This window comes from Vicugna pacos, chromosome 7 (genome assembly GCF_048564905.1).
Source record: "Vicugna pacos chromosome 7, VicPac4, whole genome shotgun sequence".
NCBI classification, from domain to species: domain Eukaryota; kingdom Metazoa; phylum Chordata; class Mammalia; order Artiodactyla; family Camelidae; genus Vicugna; species Vicugna pacos.
The window spans coordinates 60521143-60541220 of NC_132993.1; the positions used below are offsets into that span (position 1 = coordinate 60521143).

Below are 20078 nucleotides of genomic sequence, written 5' to 3' on the forward strand. Positions count from 1 at the left end.
GTAGTGTCACCTTAGCACAAACTTCTCTCTTAATTTTTTAATTAGCCAAATGTCCCAGAAGGATAAGCAGTTTGCAATTTTCAGCAAAGCATTGTAGGACCATCATGGACCCAAAGCAGACAGAATTGAGCCTGGTTAAATCTTACCAATTGTGTGAACTGGGGCCTTATTTAACCTCTCTGAGTTTTGGATTCCTCATCTATAAAATGAAGAGAATAATATGAATAATAAGAACAATCTCACATGGTGGTTGTGAGGATTAAATGAGACATTTTATTTTAAAGTACCTGATATTCCACATCTTAGACGCTTAATGTATGTTTTTTTCCCTTTCCATTTTCCTCTTCATATACATATATACTGGCAACATCAATTTCCTTTATATGTAGAGCCAATGCTGTTAACTTTATTAGGCTAGATTTTCCATTAAGCATTTATCCTTATTCATTAGCTAGGAGGACTGACGCACAAAGATACTAAATTATTTACCCTAGTTTAATGAATGAAATTGAAAACCTTTTCCCCTGCTTAACATGAATGTGCCCTTTTCAGTATGCAGAGCTTTGTTGCATTTATTCAGAAGCTATCGCTAAGTGCTTAGTTTGGAACACAGAATTAATGAGCCCGGAGACACAGCGCTGGTCACCATGGCAACCAAACTAGCTTTGCCCTGCTCCAAGCTCAAAGAATGTATGTGGGATGCTTAACTCTGGCCTGCTGTATATAGCTGGGTGTTCTTTTTTTTTTTTTTTTTTTTTAATATATCTGACTCCCTATTACTGCTTCCAATTACTCCCTAATTCTCTTGAAAATTAAAAATAAAAATAAAAAGAACATCACTGCTTCTTTGGAGCTCTGCTTTTTTATACCACCTACCTTCCTTCCTGAATATATTTATCTCCCTATCAGTTTCTGAAGATTTTGGCACCTGACTCACATTATCCCTCTTTGTAAAAATTCTGGGTAACTTTAACAATCACTCAGATGACCACTTAATATTCTGTCTGTTTCTGGATCTCATTCTTACCTGTGACTTTCTCCTCCTTTCTGATCTGGTGACACCCACCCACTCCTTTCTGATCTGGTGACTCAGTCATCCCGGACTGAGTCATTACCTGAAATTGATCAGTCTCCAGAAATCACAAATTCCTGCATCATAACTGCCTACCTTCGCATTTTGGTTTCATTAGAACCCCTCTCTGTGTTCTCTTTGTCCATTAGATGTTCCTTACTTTCCTCCCCTCCCCTCCCCTCCCTGTCCAGCTTAGTTCCATACGTCATCACTTCAATCACTCTTTTACCAAGACCTTAAACTACCTCCAACTCTTCATAGCACTTGCCTGGTGCTATGAATGAACCTAATCCTGAGCAAATCCAATTATCTACTGTCTCAGCACCTGCACCCAAGCAGCTGCGTGCTGTGGGACAAAAATCACACTACAGATGTAGTGCCACCTGTACAAGATTGGTAACACCATAAAGTCAAACATAAAAACTCCACTGCGTCCGTAAGACTGCTCAGCAAGCCAATGCTTCTCTGCTCAACTTCTTCCCCTTTACTCCATAATAATTGTTTCAAAATTTTTCGCTTCATCAATCCATTAACCCTTTCCCCTCTCTTTCCCTCCCAGATCTCCTTACCTCTTACTTTACACAGAAAATACCTTTCAAGGGGAAAAGTCTCTGACTACCCACATGTCAACTCCCATCCTCTCTCTCTCTCTCTCTTTTTTTTTTTTTTGACTCCAGTTACAATAGAATAGGTGTTCTACTCTCCAGAGTCAATCCTTCCACCTGGTTCTAGATCTCGTTTCCCAAACTCCTCAGAATCCTCACACCATAATTGATCCCTCCTCTTACCTCTGTATTCTTCAATGTCTGCCTCACTAGTGAATTTTGTCACCAGTTTTGTAACTGCTTGGGTTTCTGTCATCTAGAAGGAAAAATTTCTCAACGGCATTTTCTTCTTTATCTGCCTTCGTGCTTATTCTTCACAAACTCTCTTAAAAAGTCTTGCTCACACTCATAGACTACCTATTTTCATTATTAATCCCCTTCATTATGATTTCTGCATCCATCACTCAATTGACTGCTACAATCTCCAAGTCCATCCACGTCACTGAATCCAATGGAAACTTTTCATCTCCAAATGGAAACTTTTAATCCCTCAATTTACTAGATTTCTCAGTGGTATCTGACACTTCTGACTTCTCCCTCCATCCTGACTTGTTCTCTCTTCACATAGGAAAAGAAGTAATGAGTGCGTTAGACCACAAACCCAGAGTCATTCTGACAGTAATAGTCATGGAGTCACTCTGATTCAAACGCATTGCCCTCCCTAGTTCTAATACTTGTTCTTTCTTGAATACTCAATCAATAACCAATTCAATCTACAATCAACGACCAATACGTACTATGCATGGGCTATGCTGAGCAAAACTTATGAAACTTAGAGTTTAGTGAGGGGTGTAACACTAATCAAAGAATTAAATAAAACATAGGTACCATGAAGGAAAACTAAAAAGTGCTATGGGAATACAGAATTACATAGGAACCTAACTTAGTTTTCAGGAATGATCTTTGGAATTGATGTCTGAATTAACACATTAGGTAGAAGTAGAAGTTAGCTCAGTCAAGAGGAAAGGGCAGAGCATTCTAGAAGGTATGTATACTACATTTGCATTCCAAGCCCTTTTCCCCACCTGGGCACCTAGAATACAGGCAGTCAGGACTTAGCACTCCAGGAAGAAGCCAGAAAGGTTTCTTTGGAGAATCTGACCAGCCTAGGAAAAAATTTCTAGAGATATTATGTCAGCAATTCCTCAAATTAAGGGTCTGGCTAGATCCCCTATATTGAAGCCGACAGTCAACTAAATCCACTCATAGATGCAGACTCCGAATCAGTGTTTAGTCACTCAATTTTAAATATCAGCAGATGGCTAAGGATTATAAAACACCTAAGGATAGCCTTTAATATGGAAGATAGAGACAGTAAGAAACTGAGAAAAACAATGTAAATCTCCCAGAAAGCAGAGCATTAAGATGAAGAAATGTAAAAAAAGGAGAGACAATATGAGATAATTAAAAGGACAGTCCAGAAGGTACAATATTCAAATAACAGCAATTCAAGGAAGAGAGCATACAGGAAACAGAAGAAAATAATTCATTCAGGAAATAATTAGGAAACATTTCTCTGAACTGATAGACATGAACATTTTGAGATTGAAAAAACCCAGTACAGTGGGTGAAAATCAACACCCCAACGCACATCACCATGGAATCCCAGAGCACCAAAAACGGAAAGAAAATCCCAGGCCTCTCAGAGAAGAAGATAATAGGTCACATATAAACCATGAGGAAATAAAACAGCTTCTGACTTTTCACCAGTAGTACTGGAAACTAGAGGGCAATGGAGAAATGCCTGCACCATCTAAAGAAAAATGATTATCAGTCTAGAATTATGTGTCAAGTCAGGGTGAAATAAATGCATGAATAGTTTCCAGTACCCTTTCTCAGCAATCTACTCAATTCAAACAAGCAACAAAGCGAGAATCCAGGAAACAGGAAATCCAGGGAGAGGCAAAGGGAATCTCCGGATGATGGGGAATGGAGATCCCAGGAAGACGGTGGTTGGAATAGGTCTGAAGTCTCCAGAAGGAACTTTCTTCAAGAAATGAAACTGATAAAATACCTGTCGAATTGAAAGATTTTCAGAAAAGATTAAAACGACTGGCAAATGGTTTGTGGTTAAACTAATGATGATCCATAGGGGGAAAAAAAAAACAAGCAAATGAATAAAATAAGGCAATTAACTCCAGAGAAAACAAAATCTTGTACAAAGAAGGGAAAGTTATCCTAGTTTACTACAAGCCTCATAGTTATGATGAATTATATTGTGAGGATGGGGGATGGGAAAGGTACTTGGATGGGGAGGGAAGGGAGGAAAAGGAGCCCAGCTCTTCATCTTAATTATGATAAGTCAATAGATTTTCAGAAAACTATATTGTGACTTATTCTTTGCAATTTAATGCACAGATAAATGGTATTTATCTAGCAGTATGGAGATAAATATCAAACTAATCAGCTTAAAGAAGTGAAAGTGGTTGCCTCTGAGGAGGGAGTAATCAAGAATTACATTTTTCATAATAAACCTTGAATGTGGTGGTATCTTCTTAATGTCTTTTAATCAATTTTTATATTTCTTCCACCCTTTTGTTGACTGTATTGTCTAGGTCCCTTAAATTTCTTGTGATTTTATAAATACATCCTTTTTAAAATTATAATTTCTCACCACTTGTTTCTGGTATATAGAAATACAATTGATTTTTGTATATTGATCTCAAAATGCAGTCCCTCTGCTGAACCCAACTAAGAATTCTAACCATTTAACTTTAAATTCTCTTGGGCTTTTTAATCTAGACAAACACATTGTGTGAAATAATGCCAGTTTTGCTTTCTGCTTTCCAATCTTCTTACATCTTATTTGTTTTTTTTTTCTCTTTGTGTTGGCTAGGACCTCCAGGACGGAGGTGTGAGATGTGAGACTAGCAAACTTGTTTCACTCCCGATTCTAAAGGGGATGCTTCTAAAATTCACCACTAAATAGACCATCAACTTTATAAAGCCCTGTGTAAGACAGAGCCTCCCTAAGTGTGCTATGATTTTACGGGGGACATTCTTCATTGGGCTGGAGTACTTGTGGCTTGACTGGGTGTGAGAGATGGCCTGCAAACAAATTTCAAGTTCATTTATTCAGAGCAAAGGATTGGAAACAATGCTTCTAGAAAAAGCAGCAACCAGTAAATGAGGCTTTTAAAAGTCATTCTCTGCTATCTGAGAGATAGACAGAGGTCAAGAATTGGATTGCCCTTTATTTACTGTTACTATTACCTTCTGTGTCTTGCAAGGGATTTTGCCACATTTTTTATAGTGAGGAATCAAATTTTTATAGTGATATAAAGTTTCCTTTAAAATTAAATTTAGTAAGTAATGTCAATTTGAAGAAAATATTAAATTCATGTTGTACAGGTGGTACTAACCTCACAGCAGATGGGGCAAAAATCCCCAAGGTTGTTTGCAAGTGACTAGAAGGATTAGATTTGTGCTGTTACTAAGTATAACATAAGAGATGGAAAGACGGAAGATGATGGACGTGAGAGAGGTGTCTATCAAGCAGGCATTGTCTGTTTCTCAACTAAAGTGAAGTCCAATGACGTCTTGTCTTACTATGTATGCATCATTGAATAGGGAATTTCCTAATGCACAGGTAACTTGTGTCACTGTCACACCAAGTAGAAGGGGACAGTCTTTTAAAAGGCATGGTTTCCTTTACATTGCCCTCATACTACATTCTGCTAGGAAATATTTGAATTTGTATGGCTTTCCTGCAGTAACAAATCTTCCTTCAACTGTCAGGATTTGCTTCATGCAGAGTAAAACAAGCAGCTTTTATTTTCCTCTTACGAAAGGGAATAGGAAGAAATAATATGCTGCTTTTCAGCCAGCTAAACCTGACCCGACTCTCTTTATTCGTAGGGAAATGCAAGATTCATGGAGAGGACATTGCACTGAGGTAAATAAGCCCTCTCAACTGATGAACACTATTATACTAATACCAAAGGAAACAAAGGCCAGAAGATGGGGGACATTAAGTAGAAAGGCAAACAGAAAAATAGCAGACAAAATCCAGCTTAGGGACAAAGCAGGCTCTGCAACATTGGAAAAATAGGGGAAAATCCTTTAAGAGAAAATTGCTTGCAATTTTTTGGCCTCAATTAGCCTTTTCCACAAAGAGCACTTTTCCACAAAGAGCCCATTAAATAGCAAATGAAATTACATCGGTCTTCAGTTGCCATGGCATTGGTTTTCCTCTAATGGACTTCTCCGGTCCCGAGTTTAATGTTAGCCTGACTTATTTTCCTTGTCTGTGTGCTGTCTCAATTCCCTCTGTCCAGCTACAAAGTGATGCATGTAACTTCTCAGAGTGCCTACCACATAATCCGAGAGAGAGAAAATTCATCCCTCAGCTATCTCCCCAGAGACTGAGAGGCTAAAACTGACCAACAGCAGCATTTCATTAACCATGAACACAACAGTTTCCATTTACTAGATGGCAGTAGTTCCCTTCCGAGCACTCAGGCTCCTGGAGCCATTCCCAGATCAGTCAGGGACCATTTATTGAGTACTTCCTATGTGCCAAGCTCTGTCCAAGAGACTATAGACATAAAAATGCCCCCAAAAAGGCTGCAAAATGCTGGCAGTCTTCTACAATTTCCAGACTAGAAGATTTCCCTTCAAACACTTCTTTTCTCCTCTTCTCTATTTCTTCATTCATAAAATGGGTGAAATGTTCCCCAATTACCTGATTCTCAGTTTTATTTTGTTTTGATGTATCTTCCAGGTACGACACTTATAAAAAAGCACTTAGCATTCTAGGAGTAAGGATCTGTAATAATAAGCTTGCTTTTTTGAAGTTGCTTAGCTACAGTTTTTAAAAAAAACTGGTTTAAAAAAAACTTTCTATGTCAATAACATTCTTTTACAACATGATTTTTAATGTCTGTATGGTATGGAGGTAACACAGCTTAAATTTTTTCTATTATATATGCAAATATTTTTAACTTTTTCAGTAAGAAGGAAATCAGGCAACTTTTTTTGAGACTCTAAGCACATTAAAAAATGAAAAATGCCAATATATATTTTTTAAATTATGGTTTACTTTAAATGTATTCCTTAACCAATCAAAGCATCTATTGCAAAAATATAAAATAGAACACATTATAACTACACTATTTTGAAGACTCTTATAGAATAAGGAGAAAGTCTCTTACTTTCTAGTCAACTGCAAATCACGTGACCAAGCACAATTCTGCTACATGGTAAATGCCTGTTTTTCTCATCGTTATCTCCAACTCAGTGTATAAACTTGTTTGGCAATATAACCGAAGTCTGAATTTAAGACCCTACATTAACCAAAGTCTTGAGCCAAAAGGTGCTGAATTAGTCCCTAATTCTAGATGCAGAATTTCTGAATTAAAAAGGTTTTATGAGGAGGGTATAGCATAGTGGTAAAATGCATGCTTAGCACGCATAAGGTCCTGGGTTTAATCCCCAATAATTCCATTAAAAAATAATAATAATAAAATAAATAAACTCAATTACCTCCTCCCTCCAAAAAGTTAAATAAAATTAAAGAAAAATAGGTTTTAAGCTTTTGATATTGCCCTTGACTGTACCCATTTACAGTCTGTAACGCGTGTGTGAGACCACTGCCCCATGTGTTTGTCAACATAGATGTTATCATCTTTTGTACCTTCGTTAAAGTAATAAATACAACAAAAGCATCTAATTCTTATTTTAATTGACATTTTACTGATACCAATACAGATGACCATTATGTTACCTTTATTTGTTGTCGATATGCTTGTTTTTTTCTGACCTACCTATTCCTGTTCTTGGTCCTTTCATTTCTTTTTTTTCTTAGTTTCCCTAACTTAAAATTTTAAAATTTCTGTCTATATTTAAGGGTATGAGCCCCCTGTCATATAGTCACAAATATTTTTCCCAGTTTTATGAGTGCCTTTTAATTTTATGATCTGTTTGCCACACAGACGTTGAACATTTTTGTTTTCCCTTATTTATCTTTCTTGTTATGGCTTCAGCCTTTGATGCCATAGTGCTGAAAAGGAAGTTATCTTTAATGGACATCCTTCCACTCTTTTTTCTTGATTGTTATCAGTCTAGTTCTTTGTGTCAGCCCACAGGGAGCCTTGCTCCATCTCCCCTACCTCATTACTCCTTCCATCTCCAGACAGATCTCCCTCCATCCTCTGATGGGAATAAAGGACCTGGGGAATAACCTTGTCCTCTGGGAAAGCCATTTGGTAACACCTCTCAGGAGAGACAGGGCTGGCAGCTCACTGTCTGTCTGTGGCTGACAAAGTCACACGGAAAGGCAGTGATATAAAAAGTCAATAATGAAACAAATATATCATTTCTTAAGTTTTTAAAAATTTTAAAAATAGATTAAAAGTTTAAATTACCTAATTAAAATATATATACAAATAAAAATTAAATCTGAAAATAAATGTATAAGTAAGTGTGAAAGGCGATGGTGGCCACACACGGAAAGGTAGGTGGACAAGCGAAGATGCCCATCCTTCTTCCTGTGTCTCTGCACCAGACCCTTCCTCCCAGGGCAGGTGAAGAGAATAAGCCAGGCTGATCTTTCCCTCGCGCTTAATTCTCACAGGTTGAAAAGGCTATGGCATTTTCAAGCAGATTCTCCCATTCTTTCCCCAGGACCTTTCCATATCTTCCCCTCTCTCTCATCCAATTTCTACCCTTCCCACTCTTGTTTTGGCTGATGACTTTGCCTCATGTTACTGAAGGGGGAAAATCATCAGATACGGACTCCCCCATCTTACCACAACGAAATCTACAAATGCTCTGGCCTTAAGGCCATCTTTTGCTTTGGCCCAGTTATTTAAAATGAGGATGTGTTTCATGGTCTCTGAATTTCATCCCATCTCAAGTTCTCTAAGATTTGGATCTTCAATGATCCTAACTCATGCGTCTTCAGCTGTTTGCTTTCTATAAATCATTTCTTTCAGCGTACAAATCTTTCCTTTTATCTTCAGCTATCGATAATACTCTCTATGACACTCCTCCACCCACTTCAGCAATCATGCCATTCTTATGCTCATATTTACAGCCAAACTTCTTTCAACGATTTTGTCAGCATAGGGCATTTTGAGTTTCTAACTTCCCATTCACACCTTCTAACCTGGCTCTGCACCCACCATTTAACTAAAACTATTTTTGTCATTGTTAACTCTGTCACTTAATCTAATGAACATCTAAATAAACCTCTCAGTAGCTATCAATACAGCTGGCCACTCCCCAATTCTTGAACCTGTCTTTTTCTTAGTTTCTCTGATGCCAAATATGCTCTTGGGTTTTCTCCCACTTTATTTATCAATCCATTTCACTCTTTTTTATTGGCTCCTCTCCATCCTGCCAACATCTAAATGTAAGAATTTGTCAGAGCTTGGTCGTAAGTTCTCTTTCCTCTCTCCACACTGTTTATCCAAGTGATTTCATTGATTTCCTTGGCTTCAAATACAACCTCTAAGTCAAAGATCCCTAATCTTACTGCTTTAGTCCAGAAATGTTTTCTGAAATCTATACTTTTATATCAAGTTCATCCTTGACATATTCACTCGGACATCTCAAAAAGGTCTGAAACCTCTCATATTTAAAACTAACCTAGAAGGACTTGCTCTGTGTGCTTTTGAGACTTGATATAAAGCTACAGCAATCAGGTCAGTGGAGGATAAGCAAAATAATAGATATATAGATCAATGAATTCATACATATTTGGCCAATTGATTTTTTTGGGGTGGGGGAGGTAATTAGTTTTATTTATTTATTTTTAATGGAGGTACTGGGGATTGAATCCAGGACCTCATGCATGCTAAGCATGCTCTCTACTACTGAGCTATACCCTCTCCCTTGGCAAATTGATTTTTGACAAAAAATATCAAAATAATTGAATGGTGAAAGAATAGTCTTTTCAACAAATGATGTTGAAACAATTGGCCATCTATACACATAAAAAAAAAGATTAACCTCAACCCATATCTCACACCATATGCGAAAAAAAAAAACCCTCAAAATGAATCAAAGACCTAAAAGTAAAGCCTGAAATAATAAAACTTCTAGAATAAAACATAGGAGAAGATTTTTGTTACTTGGGATCTTTGTTACTTGGGTTAGTCAAACATTTCTTAGCTAGAATACAAAAAGCACAAACCATAAAAACTGACAAACTGAATTCATCAAAATTAAATACTTCTGCTCTTTTAAAGACACCATTAGAAAATTGGAAAGTGAAAGAATGAATTAAAATATTTTCAAAACATATATTTGATAGCGAGCTAGGATCCAAAATATATAAAGAACTCCCACAAATCAATAAGAAAACAAACAGCCTGTTAAAAAAAGAAGAAAAAGATATGAACAGATATTTCACCAAAGTGAATACATAGCTGGAAGATAAATACATGAAAACATACTCAATGCCTTTGGTCATCAGGGGAATTAAAATTAAAATCATAATGAGTTGCTATTATATACTTATTAGAATGGATAAAATATTTTTAAAATCTGACATTACAAAGTTCTGACAAGAATGGAGAGCAACTGGAACTTGTATATACTGCTGGTGGGAATGCAAAAACAACCACTTTGGAAAACAGTTTGTCAGTTTCTTATAAACTTTCCATATAACTCATCTTCACACTCTTAGGTGCTTATCCCAGTGAAATGAAACATGTCTACACAAGAACCTGTTTGCAAATGTTTATATCAGCTTTTTTTCAAAACTGCCCCAAACCAGAAGCTTTCCAAAAGCCCCTCTACTAGGAAGTGAATAAACTGTGTTACATCTATACAAGAAACACTATTCAGCAATAAAAAGGTCTACTAGTGAGTGCAAGCACATTAATGAATCTCAAATTCGTTATGCTAAGCTGGATAACCAGACTCAAAAGGTTACAGGTTGTAACCTAAATGTCCATAAACCGATGACTGGATAAAGAAGATATGGTATATATATATATACATATAATGAATATCACTCAGCCATAAAATAAGAATGAAATAATACCATTTGCAGCAACAAGGATGGACCTAGAGATTATCATACTAAGTGAAATAAGTCAGACAGAGAAAGACAAATACCATATGATATTACTTATTTGTAGAATCAAAAAAAAAATGATAAAATGAACTTATTTACAAACCAGAAGTAGACTCACAGACATAGAAAACAAACTATGGTTACCAAAGGGGAAAGGGGGCAGGGTGGGATAGATTAGGAGTTTGAGATTAACATATACATACTATTATACATAAAATAGATAAACAGCAAGGGCCTATTGTAGAGCACAGGGAACTATATTCAATATTCTGTAATACCTATAATGGAAAAGAATCTGAAAATAATATCTATATATGTGTATATATATATATATGTATAACTGAATCACTTTGCTGTATAAGTGAAACTAACATAACATTGTAAATCAACTATACTTCAACTATGAAAATTTTTTTAAAGGTTATAAGTTGTATAGTTTAATTTATATGACATTCTGAAAAAGATGAAACTATACGGACAGAAAACAAACCACCAGTTGCCAGGGATGAAGGTGAAGTGAGAGAAGTTAACTACCAAGGGCATCAGGGAATTTTTTGAGATGATTGTGGTGAATGGTTTCACGACTATGTTTTTCCAAAATCAGTGAATTTACAGTGTGTAAATAATACCTCTGTAAACATGGATTTTAAAAACGTTGTAACGGTCTTCCCCAGATCGTGCTTCTTCCTCAGGTTTCCCCGTTGTGAACAATGGCATCACCATCCACCCATTTTCTAAAGCACGAAACCTGGCAATGATTCTTGAAACTTCATTTTCTGTCACATCCCCCTCCAACCTATATCTAACCCATCTCCAAATCCCACCAATTCTGCTTCTAAAACATATTGCAAACCCATTTTCTAATCTTCCTACCCAAGCCTGCCCCTTAGTGCCCATCAACGTCCTCACTCACCTACACACCATTGCTAGCTTCCCTGCTGGTCTCCCGGCTTCCACTCTTGGTCTCATCCAACTCAACTTCAGAGCTCCAGACTGATGATTTTAAGTGACAATTAAAGTCTGTCACTGCCTTGCTTAAAACTTTTCAGTAGCTCCATTTCTAAACCTCATACCCTAGCCCCCAGCAGGCCACATATGATTTAACACATCCAATGTCACCCTGTGGACTCCCCTCTACCCTCTTGTCCCTCCCACCCCACCACCCACCCATGATACTCTAGCTATACTGGCCTCTTCCTGCTGTTGAATATTGCAAGGTTTTCTGCTCTCCTAGCAACTCTGCATATGCTGTTCCCTGTACTTACACTTTTCTTCTTGGCTCCTGTTTTTAATGGCCAGCTCCTTCTCATAAAGTTTCAGCTTACATATCATATCTTTAGAGAAGTCTTTACACATTTTTTAATAGTTTACTCCTGACATTCTCTTTTGGGGGGGTGGGTGGAAATTAGGTTTATTTATTTATTTAACTGGAGATACTGGGGGTTGAACCCAGGACTCTTGCTAAAAACACACACTTGCTAAAAACCACTCAGCTGTACCCTCCCCCTGACATTCTCTTTCATAGTGCCTTGTTTTGCTTTCTCAATTTACAATTATATATTTACGAATTTATTTTGTCAGTATTCATCTCCCCTACTAGAATATAAGCTCCTAGAGGACAGAAGCTATCTTTTTTTTTAACTTACTTAGCACATTACCTGACATCATAGGAGCTAATCAATAATTGTAAATTAATGAGTTTCCTACAATTAAAAAAATAATATGATTCCAATGTAATCATCACTGAATGATCTGGACCAATATAACTATCTACCTATCTATGTATTTTTAGCGTCCCCTGAATTAGGCTTAATGCATAGAGATATGTACTACATTGCCCGAGGTAAGTAATGATCACCAATTTTCAAAACCATGATGGTGCAAGTAGATGCCAATGTCAGCTATCCAGAAAAGGCTTACCTCTCCAAACCAGTTGCTTGGCACAGAGAATGGAACTTGGAGTTGTACAGAAGTGTAAAGCTGTGTGTCCACTTAAGGAGTAGCAGTTGAGCTTTGCTCCACGGTCACAGAGGATCTTAACACAATCCAAGTTGGCCACTTCACAAGCCACATGAAGAGGGGTTTTCCCGTTGGGTCTACAGTTGATCGTAGCATCATGGTCCAGCAGCACCAGAAGACATTCCACATGACCAAACAAGACAGAAAGATGCAGGCCTGTGGCCCAGGAAGACTTTAATTTGTAACTAGGCAACCAATAACCTGAAAAACAAAGGGAAAGAAAGTTTAACTCCTTGGCCTAGGATTTCTTCCTGTTTAGTGAGGATTTTTACAAAGTATTTTACTTCTGGTCACATTTATAAAATTGGGAGATGATTCGGAAGTTGTAAACTAGTGGCTGATGGATCTACAAATTTTAGTTCAATGGTGTATCTGGATGTACTTAAATGGGACTGAGGCTCTAGAGTTCTCACTGTCTCTACTATTCCCTCCTGCATTGTTCCTTCATTTACTTTACCTTCCTGGCTATCCAAGGCACTTAAGTTTGAGACATTTAAGTGATTGTATTTTATTTTACACAGTGAGTTAAATTCTTGAAGTTCTTATTAAAGAATTTTTAAAATTACCAATCCTGGTCTTGAATGATTCCAAAGCTGTTACAAGCTAATAATTTTAATGCCATCACCATTCTTTTTCCCTATAGTTGTTGCTGTTGTCAAGCTAAGGTGTGAATTCATCTGATGTCTTTGGAAAATTTGTCACACCAAAATTTTATTTGCCTATCAGCTTATACAATATCTCTTTCTGAAGAAGAATCAAAGAAGAATTTACAGGAAGTCACAAATTTTACACAAGGTTTTTCAAATGATCTAGAAAATAAAGGCAAAGAAAAAATAAGATAGGAAAATAAAAAGAGGTCCAGGGTTAGACAGACACCCAAAATATAAATCGCGTTCTGTACACTAGAAACACATTGCAAATTTGCCTTTGAACGTCCTAGTAGCCAATAAACAGGAAAACGTGATGTGTTGCACAATTAACTATGTCTACAAGCTATATACAAATTAGTCAGGAGAACATTGTTGTTCCTAGAACTGAGATCTTAAATTCATTTTTCCATTTGTTGATAGAAATATTCTCTCTCTCTTTCCTTTTCCCCTCTTATTTCTGACTTCTAAACACTAAGCTAGCTCTTTTTTCTCAAGTATTCAACAATTTCTACATTTGACAAGCTACAAAAAATAACTTTATAAGACTTTTTTTCAATGTCAATATCCAGAGCCTAGGCATTAAGCCTACTAAGAGTGGGGACTAGAAAAAAGGTATATAAAGACGAAATATTTAACAGCAAGATGAAGATGGAGACATAGCTCAGCAGCTTAAAAGAGATTCGAGAACTGAAACAACAAAATAAATTTAAACACAGATAAATCTGAAGTTTGCTTTTAGGTTGTAAGAATTCCACTGTACAAGAAGTAGGTAAGCAGATTATGGTTGAATGGTAATTTATTTGAGGAAAAAACCTAGGGATTTGAGTTGATAGTAATCTCAAAATGAGCCAACAGTGGGATGAAGCTACCCAAAAGCTGGTACAATTTTAAGCTACATAAATAAATGTATAGTGCTCAGAACAAGAGGAAAGTACAAGTTGCGTTCTTCACTGATTAGATGAAGTCAGAATAAGTCTAAAATACTGTGACAACTACTGGGGACCAAAAATGAGCATCTGGAGGGCTCTCAGAAGATGATGGCCACATTAAAGATGGGCCTGGTGATCAGGTATTAAAATTCTCTTGTTTAAGTGAAAAACACTACCCATGTAGTTCTGGGTGTTCCTCCTACATGTATAATCACTCATGTGTGAAAAGTCATATAAGGGCCACTGTAATACTCCACTCCCAGGAACGCCTCTTGCACTGAACTCTGTGAAGAGTATGAAGTTCCAGGGAGTTATGAATCCTGGCAACCTGCCCACGGACAACAGCATACACTGCACTACAGCATTCTTCTTAATGCCTAGTGATTGGAAACAACCTCAATTTTCAACAATAGAGACTGTTTAAACAAAGCACAATACAGTCACTATAAAGAAGGGGGCAATTCTGTGTATAGCAACATGGAAAAATCTCAAGATACATTATTGAGTGAAAGAAGCAGGGAGATGAAGTGTGCACACTAGCTAGCATAGGAGAAAATATCTGTAAACATCTAAAACAAGAAACTGGTTGCACTGGTTGCCTCTAAGAACGAAGGCTGGGGGACAAGGACATAAATTTACTTGTCCTTGAATGTTCCCATTGAGCTTTTATAGTACCTTGTGCATGTACTACTATTTATAAAAACAAATAAAATTAAAATTAACTGTTATGCCCCTGTCCAGAGGGGGAATCAATTTAGTTTAAAGAAGCCATTTATAGAGTCATGTACAATGTTGATTAACCTTGAGAAAAAGAAAGCTCCCAACGTGAAGTTTGGTTTTTTGCAGCCCGAACTCCAACCTAGACAGACAGACACACACACACACACACACATTTTAATCTTTTTCATCTCATTCAGAATTCTAGGGCCATTTTGCCTTCTCTTACTCCCAACTATCACCTTACCCAAAGTTGCTCCTTAAAAAGAAATCCAAAGTTAATTTACATTAAAGTCCAATAGACTGAGAATTATTTAAAGTGTGACCCTCTTAGGATTATCTGAATTTATGTAGAAATCTGTATCAATATAACAGAATTAAACTCTAAGATACTAATTCCAGATTTTAGACACCAAAAAGGGAAGGTATTTGGTAATGTGGGTTTTCCCGGAAAGAGAAAAATAGTTTCACAGTCTGGGCTGGGGAGTATCAACTCTGTGCCTCTGTGTGTGTGTGCATAAATAGATATGCACACACAATATATGTGTATATGTCCATAAATACATTTCTATTTAGCTAAGCATAGTGTTTAAGCTATATGGTATATAACCTGCTTTTGATGAGGAATGAATCACTTAGTCATCTTAATACTTAAATTTCCTCTACAAGCTATTTGTACAGATAGCCTCTTCTACTCTCTTGCAAAGAAGCTGGTTCCAGATCTAAAAACCGGAGTGTGTTTTGCCTGCTGATTAGCGGCAAAGATTAGGCAGCTCTGTGCAGCAACTGATTGGAAACTCATGTCTGCTTCTGCAGTGGGAAGAAAAATGATCTCAGAAAGGAAGCAGCAGAGGACTGATTAAGAAAACACCATTTTGATGTAAAATCAAAGAAACACAGAATGTTAGTGCTGGAGGGAAGATCATCCAGTGCAAGCCTTTCATTTTCCAGATGAGAAAACTGCCACTTGTTCAGCCTGCTAGAGCCAGAAGTCCTCTGCCTCAGTCCAAGCTAATGGACTCAGGATATCTGCAATGCCGGGTTTCCATCTGTCTTTGTCTTTGTGGAAGCAGAATAGGGTTAGTGCCAAGCCTGCTTCACAAATCAAGAGAAAGGAAAGAAGATCCTGAATTCGTCTATAATATGTCACATCTCTGATATGGAAATACATTTGCTTGGGTTTTTTTTTTTTTCTTCTTCTTCCTAAATTCCCAGTAGCACCTAGAGAATCCATCTTGCCTGTTTATTACATGAATCAGTCATCCTTGGCCTTTCAGTCAGTTTTATCTGCATCTCTTATAATCATTAACTGGTAAATGGGGCTCAGAGACAGCCAACTCCTGGAATTCAGCAGACTCCCTTGAATGGAATTGCGTCTACAGCATACTTCTCAGAGAACGTGTATAGTGGGTGGTAACAAGACCCCTTAGCTGGTGCCCCTTGTGAGCTGAGTGGAGAGATAGGAATAGGGCAGATTGTTGGATACAGATCAGGGTCTGTTGCAGTTTATTTTGAAGCTGCACTGCAGAACTTTGGTAGGGGGTTGCAGAGAGCTGTTTCTGAATAACTCAAGCCCTTAAAATGAGGCTTCAGCCACAGGTCACTGTGTACTAAGTGTGGGAACAAGCAGGAGTGACCTTTCCAACACACCTATCTTCACTGAGGACCAAACTGGAGGTAAAGCCACCGTCAAAACCCACAGTGATATGGTGCCTATTAACACACTTGTGTCAATGCTGGTCTGTCAGCAGATCAGAATCTGTCCTCCAAAAGGTAACCACCAATGGCCACAGCATAACAGAAATACAGTTAACTATTCAGACAGATTCATTTTTCACACTCTTGCTTCTTTCCACAGGAGAATTGTGCCAGGGCTTCCAAACTCAGAATGTGACTTATTCTTAGCATTTGTCTTTCAAAGGGGCACCCTCTGCTCACCTCTGCAGAGGCCAGTTTGCCCTTTGACTGTGTGCTCAGACTGCCCAAAGGACAGGATAGGGGAAGTAAATCCCAGGAACTAAGCCCTTGATGGGGCCAGAGGTGAGGAAGGCACTGGCTCCCCTAACGTAAACTCCTCGGCTCTCATCCAGGTCTGCAGTCTATGTGCAGTGATGGCTTCTGCTTGAGCTCTGCTTGAGCGATGAGCTTAACTGAGAGGAAAAGAGGAGGAAATACAGATTCTTTCTCCTAGGCAAAAATCCCACAGAGAACTCTCAAATGCAGGCCATGCTCACGTGGATTTATAGCATCTACAGTTACTTTCTACCTTCCCCAGACCATGACATATAATCTGTTTATATAATTTCTCCTTCATAATATTGTAGTTATCAGAATGCAGGGGATTTAGAGAGGGTCTTGACAAAGCCTCCATCTTACAAATGAGGATAAATATCTTTTAGAGATTAAGTACAGGAAGTGCCCATGTTTGTATAACTAGGACTGATATAGGTCAACTCAAACTCTAGTCTCCCCAAAAATCTCTAAATAGCCATCAATGATCTGAAAGCTACATGATCTCCACCTCCAAGCGTAGGTAAAAGTTCTAAAGGAATTTTAGAAGAAATGTCCCTACAAAAATATGCAGACCAATCCTAAGTGTGTGTGTGTGTGTTTAATTTAAATCTGAAACCAGAGATATGTCTGAGTAGCTGGCTAGAAAGCCCCCTGGCTCAGGAAGTACAGTAAGAAGCAAAGTATTTGGGCCATATTTTGGAAGAGGGGGTTGATTCTGCTTCAGTGTTTGGGGGGATGTACACATTACTGGTAAACCTTCAGCTAAGCCTGGGCTCTGCCACAGTTATCAGCTATAATGTTATCTGAGTCCAAAGAACCCCACACACGAGAAGCCTCTGTTATTACAGCCAAAGGTTACACACGCTGCTCGTGCTGGATTAGCAGACATTTGCTCTGCTGTGTCCACGTATTTACACAGTCCTGAAGGATTACAGACTGAAGCACAAATCTTGCGTATTTTTTAATAGCTAATATTTTCAGGATAAATCTCAGAGTTCTCCCAGGAGAGGGGGAAAAAAAGTAAGCTTGAAATGTAAAATTTAAAAGAAAGAAGTCTGACCATCTAGGAAAGGAAAAGAACCCTGGGCTAGCCATAAGGAAGCAGGAGAGTGAATTTCTGGCAGAGAGGAGAATTAGGTGATAAAAATATTATTCATTAAAAGAGTGAAAATAAGAGCTTCAAGATATTTGGAAAGCAGTTGCTACTTAGTAAAGTAGATAGAGTTTTTCAGAGAAATCATTCATGTTAATTAAAAATCTGACTGTCAACCAAAGAACCTGCGGCTGTGGGCCATAAACAAAGTACTTAATGTGCATTACACTGATTAATAAAAGACTCTGATTAACCTTGCTGACTAGGGAATTTCTTACCAAAGAGATAAGTGTCATATTCTGCCCATAACATTAACGAACCAAGGTTCATATATCTGAAAGAGAATCAGAATGTGTGGATAGAAAAACCTTTAGAAACTGTTCTTTGGATAGTCACATTTCCAGTATGGAGATCGTCTAGTGAGAACCAATATGAGTAGCTCTGAGTTTTCTCAGAGACCCGTTTTCACTGTAAATGTGTGCTTGGCTCACAGTAAACCTCCTGTCATTGACATCCCCTTACTATCCAACTGCTTACTCTACTTGGCAGTTACAAACTTGTTCATATGTTTAACTTCTCGTCATATCGTTTCCATTTTAAAGTGGTCGGCTGGTAGATATAATTATGTTTGTCTGTTTTCGCTTTTAAGACCCATTATCTCTGCTGTTCTCTAAGAGATATGGCAAATACCAACCAGAATGTTTCTAATGTTTGCTTGACAGAATGTGAGAGAAATGCTTTTAATTGATAAAACATGATTTTATCTGAAGATCCGATTATGAAGTTTAAAACAACCTGCAAAAATAGAATGAGATCTCTCTAACTTTAAGAATCATTATTAGGTGCTGGGGTGGGGCAAGACCTGCCCTCTGAACCCGAGCCCTGGAATCCGGCTTCTAAATCTGTTCTGTCTCACAGGTGAGAGAAGCTACTCAATGAGATAGGGGAGTAGAAGTGAATTTCCAGACACTTTGTTCTAACTTCCTCACAAAATCCGAGTTTATATTTGCTTAGCAGGTCAACTTCTGATTATTACTGTACCATTTACACTGTGGGTCTGCGGTTGCAATGCATAGATTCCAAATTGATTTCTTCACTGACAGAAAAAAAAGTATAAGCTAACTTTCATGCTCACTTAAACATACCATAATTAGGGAAAAAATGTGGTCACTTTAAAAAATTCTATGTAAAGTGCTATGATATGTCCTAAAAGAAACAAAAATGATTTGGGATTAATTGTACCACAGCTGATCTTCCAACAAATGTTGAATATAGAATATATTATTAATTACACAAGCAATTTAAAGACAGCATAGCATGTTACAGATTTTACACATTGTCTTGCTTATTAAATCCAAAAACTAAAACCTGAAGCTTTCCACATTTTAAAAGTAAATAGGTGATGTTTTACTTCTTCATCTGGACATTGGTTACATGGGTTTGTTTATTTTGCAAAAATTAATCAAATTGCACGCTTATGATTTGTGCTCTTTTCTGTTGTAGAGCTTTTCAAAAGCGCTTTAAAACAAATCAAAAACTAACACATAGCAAATCAACAGCATTCAGCATCCAAGAAGTCTGTTGATATTAGTAAATTCTACACAGTTTAATCCAGTCACATACCTTTCAAGGCCACACAGAAAGGAAACTCATTCCTTAGAATTATTCAGAAAGGAACTATTCCTAACTAACTAAATAAATAAATAAATAACCAGTGTAGCCTGCTCAGCTCTAAACTGTTCCCTGGGAATTCCTCTGTGACTTAGAAATTGATAAAAACCATTTATTTCTCTTTTAATTGGCTAGCAAGTAGGATTCTATATATTACTTCCATACCTATCTGACATAAAAAGTTTGATAGTTAGGCTGGAAAACATGTGAAAATATCTGAAGAAACTTTGAAGAAAGATGAGGCTTTAACCTGGGATTAAGTCTGAAGAGACAGATTCTTATAC

At 37.4% G+C, this 20078-nt stretch overlaps 1 protein-coding gene across 3 annotated transcripts in view; it reads right to left on the bottom strand.

The window, feature by feature from the left end:
* ASB4 (ankyrin repeat and SOCS box containing 4) overlaps positions 1–20078 on the bottom strand; it is an 82849-nt gene that overhangs the window by 49311 nt on the left and 13460 nt on the right. For all 3 annotated transcript variants that reach the window (XM_072964960.1, XM_072964961.1, XM_006207618.4), the window contains exon 2: positions 12623–12922. In XM_072964960.1, coding sequence (XP_072821061.1) covers positions 12623–12922 — 300 coding nt within the window. The remainder of the gene's footprint in view (positions 1–12622; positions 12923–20078) is intronic.